Source organism: Cetorhinus maximus, unplaced genomic scaffold, assembly GCF_964194155.1.
Source record: "Cetorhinus maximus unplaced genomic scaffold, sCetMax3.hap1.1 HAP1_SCAFFOLD_1405, whole genome shotgun sequence".
Lineage (NCBI taxonomy): Eukaryota > Metazoa > Chordata > Chondrichthyes > Lamniformes > Cetorhinidae > Cetorhinus > Cetorhinus maximus.
Genome location: NW_027597346.1, coordinates 1 through 7,500, shown reverse-complemented (window position 1 = coordinate 7,500; position 7,500 = coordinate 1). Strand labels below are relative to the sequence as shown.

The following is a 7,500-nucleotide window of genomic DNA, read 5'->3' as shown; positions in this document are numbered from 1 at the left end:
TCCACAACTCTCTGGGGTAGAAAATTCCAGACATTCACTATTCTCTGAGAAGTTCCTTCGCATCTCAGTTTTAAATGAGTGTCCCCTTATTCTGTGACTATGTCCTCTAGTTCAAGATTCCCCCACTAGTGGAAACATCTTCTCGACATCTACCCTTTCAAGCCCCCTCAGAATCTTATACATTTCAATAAGATCACCCCTCATTCTTCTAAACTCTAATGAAAAGGCCTAACCTGTTTAGCTGTTCTTGATAAGTCAACCCCTTCATCCCAGGAATCAGCCTAGTGAATCTCTTTTGAACTGCCTCCAATGCCTGCATATCCTTTCTTAAATATGGGGACCAAAACTGTCCACAGTACTCCAGGTGCGGCCTCACCAACACACTGTACAGTTGTAACAAGACTTCCCTATTTTTAAACTCCAACCTCCTAGCAATACAGACCAAAATTCCATTTGCCTTCTTAATTACTTGCTGCGCCTGCATGCTAACCTTTTGTGTTTCATGTATAAGAACATCCAGATCCCTCTGTGCTGCACTTTTTTGGAGTCTCTCTCCATTTAAATAATAGTCTGCCTTTTGATTTTTCCTACTAAAGTGCATGACCTCACACTTCCCTGCATTAACCTCCATCTGCCAAGTTTTTGCCCACTCACCCAACCTGTCTATATCCCCTTGCAGATTCCTTATGTTCTCATCACAACACGCCCTCCCACCTAATTTTGTATCGCCAGCAGGTTTGGATACATTACAGTCTGCCCCCTCCTCCAAGTCATTAATATAGATAGTAAATAATTGAGGCCCTAGGACTGATCTTTGTGGCACTCCACTAGTTACATCTTTCCAACCTGAAAAAGACCCATTAATCCCGACTCTGTCTTTTGTGTGTTAACCAATCCTCAATCCATGCTAATACATTACCCCCAATACCATGAGCAATCATCTTGTGCAATAACCTTTTATGTGGCACCTTATCGAATGCCATCTGGAAATCCAAATATACTACATCTACCAGTTCCCCTTTATCAACTCTGCTTGTTATACCCTCAAAGAAGTCTAGCAAATTTGTCAAACATGATTTCCCTTTCACAAAACCATGTTGACTCTGTTTGACTGTGTTAAGCTTTTCTAAATGTCCTGCTATTTCTTCCTTAATAATGGACTCTAGCTTTTTCCCAATGACAGATATTAGGCTGACTGGCCTATAGTTTCCTGCTTTTTGTCTCTCTCCCTTCTTGAACAGGGGTGTCACATTAGCAGTTTTCCAACCGCTGGGACCCTCCCGGAATCCAATGAGTTCTGGAATATTTCGACCAATGCCTCCGCAATCTCTGCAGCCAATTCCTTTAAACCCTTGGATGCAGGTCATCAGGTCCTGGTGACATGTCTGCCTTTAGTACCATTAGTTTCTCAAATACTTTGTCCCTCGTGAAAGAGACGGTTACAAGAGCTTTCTTCCCATTAGCTCCTTGCTTCTCTGATATCTTTGGAATGTTTATCGTGTCCTCAATGAAGACAGACGCAAAATATTGGTTTAAATTATCTGCCATTTCCCTGTTATCAATTCTCCAGTCGCATCCTCCATGTGTCCCACGCTCACTTTAGCTACTCTCTTGCTTTTTATATACCTGTAGAAGCTCTTGCTGTTTGTTTTTATATTTCTTGCCAATTTATTTTCATAATCAATTTTCTCCCTCTTTATTAGCTTTTCAGTCATCCACTGCTAGTTCCTAAAAAATTCCCAATCCTCTTTAGGGTCGCACGACACAACAACAACTTGCATTCCTGTAGCACCTTTAGCCAGCCCCACCTCCCCACCCCACGCACCCACCCACCCCCCCCCGCCCCCACCCACAGTGGCGAGGTTTCTACAAAGTTTGAATCCTCTTCATTTCCAGACCTCAACTCTCTGGGTCAGATGCGCACCCAACACGGCCCCCTCTCTGCGGACCGGAGGTATACCGCGCCCTTGCCGCTAGCCCATCAGCGACGTCCTGCACAAAACCCGCAGGGGCTCGCCCCCTCCGTTCGTGGGGTCGCAGTCCCTCCTTTTGGACCGCCCCCGAAGTCAGGATACAGACCCCAAGGCCTCGGGCTGATTCCTGAACCCCCAACACCATCAGGACATGGGGCAGCATCGATGGTGTGGGGGGGCGGGGGGGTCTATATTCGGGGGCGAGGCGGAGGGTCGCTGGGGCTGGGGGTGAGAGTGGACTGGTGTGGAGGAGCATCGGTGAGGTCTGAATCCCCCTCCTCCTTCACTCTCAACATGGTGCTCCCCAATCCCTCCGCCCCCCCTTCCCTCCACCCCCTTCCCCGGGAAGGGTGGTACTCACTGCCCCCTCGGATGTTGACGATCAGGTTGCCCTCGATGACTGTGCATTCGGCCAGGTGCTGGGCAGTCGCCAGCGAGTCTACCGTCTTGGTGCCCACGTGGCAAACCTTCGGGCAGTGACCTCTACACTTCCTGCAGACAATGCTGGGGGAGCAGAGAGAAACGCAGGGCGTCAGGACCTCAACCTGGAAGGGATGAGAGGGACACTCAAGGAGAGGAGAAAGGGAGAGGAGAGAGGAGAGAGAGAGAGAGAGAGAGAGTGATGGGGGGGAGAGAGAGAGAGAGTGTGAGAGAGGAGGAAGAGGGAGGTAAGGGAGAGACAGAGAGCGAAAGTGAAGAGCAAGAGGGGAGATAAGGAACGTGGGGGAAGAGAGAATGGGAGGAGAAAGGGAGACAGGAGAGAGGGATGCGGGCGAGAGAGTAAGTGGGGAGAGAGGGGGCAGAGAGACAGAGGGAGAGAGTAGGGGGTGAGGGATGAGGGAGGGAGACTGTGAGAGAGGGAGAAAGGGAGAGAGGAGAGAGGAGAGAGGGGCAGTGAGGGGAGAGGGAGTGAGGGGGAGGAGAGGGTGAGGGAGAGAGAGATTGAGGGGGAGAAAGCGGAGGGAGAGAGGCATGAGAGTGAGGCAGTGAGGGGACAGGGAGTGAGGGAAGAGGGACAGAGAGAGTAAGCGAGAGGAAGAAAGAAAGTGGGAAAGAGAGAGAGAAGGGGAAAGGGAAGAGAAGTCGAGAGGAAGGGAGTGAGAGAGAGGAAGAGTGAGGGGAGAGGGACAGAGAGGGAAGGAGACAAAGAGAGTGAGGGAAGAGGGAGAGAGTGAGGGGAAGAGGGGAGAGAGAGTGAGGGGAGAGGGAGAGAGAGTGAGGGGAGAGGGAGAGAGAGTGAGGGGAGAGGGAGAGAGAGTGAGGGGAGAGGGAGAGAGAGTGAGGGGAGAGGGAGAGAGAGTGAGGGGAGAGGGAGAGAGAGTGAGGGGAGAGGGAGAGAGAGTGAGGGGAGAGGGAGAGAGAGTGAGGGGAGAGGGAGAGATAGTGAGGGGAGAGGGAGAGAGAGAGTGACTGGGAGAAATACAGAGTCAGAGAGGGAGAAGAAGGGAGAGACAGAAAAAAGAGAGAGAGAAGAGACAGAGACAGAGAGAAACAAAGAGAGGCAAAGAGGTGAAGACAAGAGAGACAGAGAGAAAAAGAGAGAGAGGGAGAGAGAGAGGAGGAGAGAGAGAAAGGGAGAGACAGAACAAGGAGGGAGAGAGAGAAACAGCAAGACAGAACAGGGGAAAGGGAGAAGGGACAGAGAGTTAGAAAGAGACAGAGGATTGGGAGAGAGAGAGAGAGAGACCAAGACTAAGGTGGGACTATTGAGTCGGGTGTGAAACGATACCACAGGATATTTTTCTTTATTAATTAAATTAAATTCAGCAGCATAATTACACACTCTGAAAAAACGTTTGCATAAGCGACCGAGGTTATAATTGGCAATGACTATAAAAGTGTTTGTCTGTTTGTTCAGCTCCTGAGAACATGACACTGAAACTGAACTCAGGCAGAATTTACTGTAAACATGAAGATCTTAAATACCAGAACAGCTCGGGGTTAGATACAGAGTAAAGCTCCCTCTACACTGTCCCCATCAAACACTCCCAGGACAGGTACAGCACGGGGTTAGATACAGAGTAAAGCTCCCTCTACACTGTCCCCATCAAACACTCCCCCAGGTCAGGTACAGCACGGGGTTAGATACAGAGTAAAGCTCCCTCTACACTGTCCCCATCAAACACTCCCAGGACAGGTACAGCACGGGGTTAGATACAGAGTAAAGCTCCCTCTACACTGTCCCCATCAAACACTCCCAGGACAGGTACAGCACGGGGTTAGATACAGAGTAAAGCTCCCTCTACACTGTCCCCATCAAACACTCCCAGGACAGGTACAGCATGGGGTTAGATACAGAGTAAAGCTCTCTACACTGTCCCCATCAAACACTCCCAGGACAGGTACAGCACGGGGTTAGATACAGAGTAAAGCTCCCTCTACACTGTCCCCATCAAACACTCCCGGGACAGGTACAGCACGGGGTTAGATACAGAGTAAAGCTCCCTCTACACTGTCCCCATCAAACACTCCCAGGACAGGTACAGCACGGGGTTAGATACAGAGTAAAGCTCCCTCTACACTGACCCCATCAAACACTCCCAGGACAGGTACAGCACGGGGTTAGATACAGAGTAAAGCTCCCTCTACACTATCCCCATCAAACACTCCCAGGACAGGTACAACATGGGGTTAGATACAGAGTAAAGCTCCCTCTACACTGTCCCCATCAAACACTCCCAGGACAGGTACAGCACGGGGTTAGATACAGAGTAAAGCTCCCTCTACACTGTCCCCATCAAACACTCCCGGGACAGGTACAGCACGGGGTTAGATACAGAGTAAAGCTCCCTCTACACTGTCCCCATCAAACACTCCCAGGACAAGTACAGCACGGGGTTAGATACAGAGTAAAGCTCCCTCTGCACTGTCCCCATCTTCATCCGCATTGTTAGCAGTTTTAAAAATTCATTCATGGGGGTGTGGGTGTCTCTGGGCTGGGCCCAGCATTTATTGTCCATCCCTAATTGCCCCCTTGAGAAGATGGTGGGTGAGCCGCCTTCTTGAGCCGCTGCAGTCCCTGTGGTGTAGGTACACCCACCGTGCTGTTAGGGAGGGAGTTCCAGGATTTTGACCCGGCGACAGTGAAGGAACGGCCGATATATTTCCAAGTCGGGATGGTGAGTGGCTCGGAGGGGAACTTCCAGGTGGTGGTGTTCCCCATGTGTCTGCTGCCCTTGTCCTTCTAGGTGGTAGAGGTCGTGGGTTTGGAAGGTGCTGTTGAAGGAGCCTTGGTGAGTTGCTGCAGTGCATCTTGTAGATGGTACACACACTGCTGCTACTGTGCGTCGGTGGTGGAGGGAGTGAATGTTGGGTACAGTTTGTGAACAGTTCAGCCCTCATCACTGAGGCCTCCGGCTCTCCACCAGCGGCCGCGGTGGTGGAGTTTGAACCTGCGGAGGGCACTGGGTATCTAGCCCAGTGACACCCGCCCACGCCCTCGCTGCTCTAACAGGCATCGGGGGGGGATGGAGGGAGGGGAGGCAGCCTCCTGGACCCGCGGTGAGGTGGGAGGGAGGGAGTGTACCTGCTGATGTCCCGCGAGTATCCAGAGGGACATTCCGGCATGCACTCCCCCTGGAAGACCACGTAGGGCAGCCAGTCCTTGGAGTTGTCGGAGGTTTTGTGGAGGCTGGCGCAGTATTCCTGGGTGACACAGCGCCAGCCCTCGTACTTGTAGGTGCCGGCCGGGCAGGTGGGCAGGCAGGTGTCGTTGTACTGGTAGTTCCGGCAGACCAGGCACATCCGGTTGTCGCTGGGCCGATGGCAGCCCCCCAGGCACTCCTTGTGGCAGCACTCGCCGCTGCTGGTACAGCTCCGATCCCGGCACCTGCGCGGACAGACTGTGGGAAGACAGAACGGGACAACGAGAGGGCTTCAGTTCACCTCAGGGCTGAGACCCCAGCCGGAATAATCCCCCCTGTGTGCCCCGCACCCAGAAACAGATCCCCCCCTGTTGTTCCTGCTCCACCCGAGTCTCCTCTCACCCACCCACCCGCTACCCCTTCATCTCACCCCCTCCAAACCTTCTCCTATTCCTGTCTCCTGGATGAGTTTATCCAGTTTCCCCCCTTCATCTCCGGTGCTTGAATTGAAGAAAATAGCTCCCCTGCTGGCTGAATTAATAAATACACCAACTGGGACAGCACGGGGTTAGATACAGAGTAAATCTCCCTCTACACTGTCCCCATCAAACACTCCCAGGACAGGTACAGCACGGGGTTAGATACAGAGTAAAGCTCCCTCGACACTGTCCCCATCAAACACTCCCAGGACAGGTACAGCACGGGGTTAGATACAGAGTAAAGCTCCCTCTACACTGTCCCCATCAAACACTCCCAGGACAGGTACAGCACGGGGTTAGATACAGAGTAAAGCTCCCTCTACACTGTCCCCATCAAACACTCCCAGGACAGGTACAGCACGGGGTTAGATACAGAGTAAAGCTCCCTCTACACTGTCCCCATCAAACACTCCCAGGACAGGTACAGCACGGGGTTAGATACAGAGTAAAGCTCCCTCTACACTGTCCCCATCAAACACTCCCAGGACAGGTACAGCACGGGGTTAGATACAGAGTAAAGCTCCCTCTACACTGTCCCCATCAAACACTCCCAGGACAGGTACAGCAAGGGGTTAGATACAGAGTAAAGCTCCCTCTACACTGTCCCCATCAAACACTCCCAGGACAGGTACAGCACGGGGTTAGATACAGAGTAAAGCTCCCTCTACACCGTCCCCATCAAACACTCCCAGGACAGGTACAGCACGGGGTTAGATACAGAGTAAAGCTCCCTCTACACTGTCCCCATCAAACACTCCCAGGACAGGTACAGCACGGGGTTAGATACAGAGTAAAGCTCCCTCGACACTGTCCCCATCAAACACTCCCAGGACAGGTACAGCACGGGGTTAGATACAGAGTAAAGCTCCCTCTACACTGTCCCCATCAAACACTCCCAGGAGTTCATTACTTTGCTGTTTCCTGCACCTGTTATTTGGAATAATCTCACTTCTTAGGGCACCTTTACTGTTTCTAGATTAAGGAATCTTCAAGTGTCTCAGTCCAGGCTGAACTGATCAGGCCCGGGGGGCTCTTCTCTCTGGAAAGGAGGAGGCTGAGGGAGTGACCTGATCGAGGTCCTTAACATTCTGGAAGGGCTTCGATAGGGTCGACTTAGAGACAGAGTGAGACAGTGAGTGTGTGATTGTGTGACTGTATGTGTGAGAGTGTTAGAGAGAGAGAGAGAGAGTGAGACAGTGAGTGTGTGAGTTTGTGACTGTATGTGTGAGAGTGTTAGAGAGAGAGAAAGAGTGAGACAGTGAGTGTGTGAGTGTGTGACTGTATGTGTGAGAGTGTTAGAGAGAGAGAGAGAGAGAGACAGAGTGAGACAGTGAGTGGGTGAGTGTGTGACTGTATGTGTGAGAGTGTTAGAGAGAGAGAGAGAGACAGAGTGAGACAGTGAGTGTGTGAGTGTGTGACTGTATGTGTGAGAGTGTTAGAGAGAGAGAGAGAGACAGAGTGAGA

At 51.6% G+C, this 7,500-nt stretch overlaps 1 protein-coding gene across 1 annotated transcript in view; it reads right to left on the bottom strand.

Moving 5' to 3' along the window:
- Positions 1-5,815, bottom strand: part of LOC144676178 (insulin-like growth factor 1 receptor) — a gene marked incomplete at its 5' end in the record, with an annotated part of 56,652 nt that extends 50,837 nt beyond the window's left edge. The window contains 2 exons of the mRNA XM_078536673.1: positions 2,335-2,477; positions 5,500-5,815. Coding sequence (XP_078392799.1) covers positions 2,335-2,477; positions 5,500-5,815 — 459 coding nt within the window. The remainder of the gene's footprint in view (positions 1-2,334; positions 2,478-5,499) is intronic.
- Positions 5,816-7,500: the final 1,685 nt, after the last annotated feature.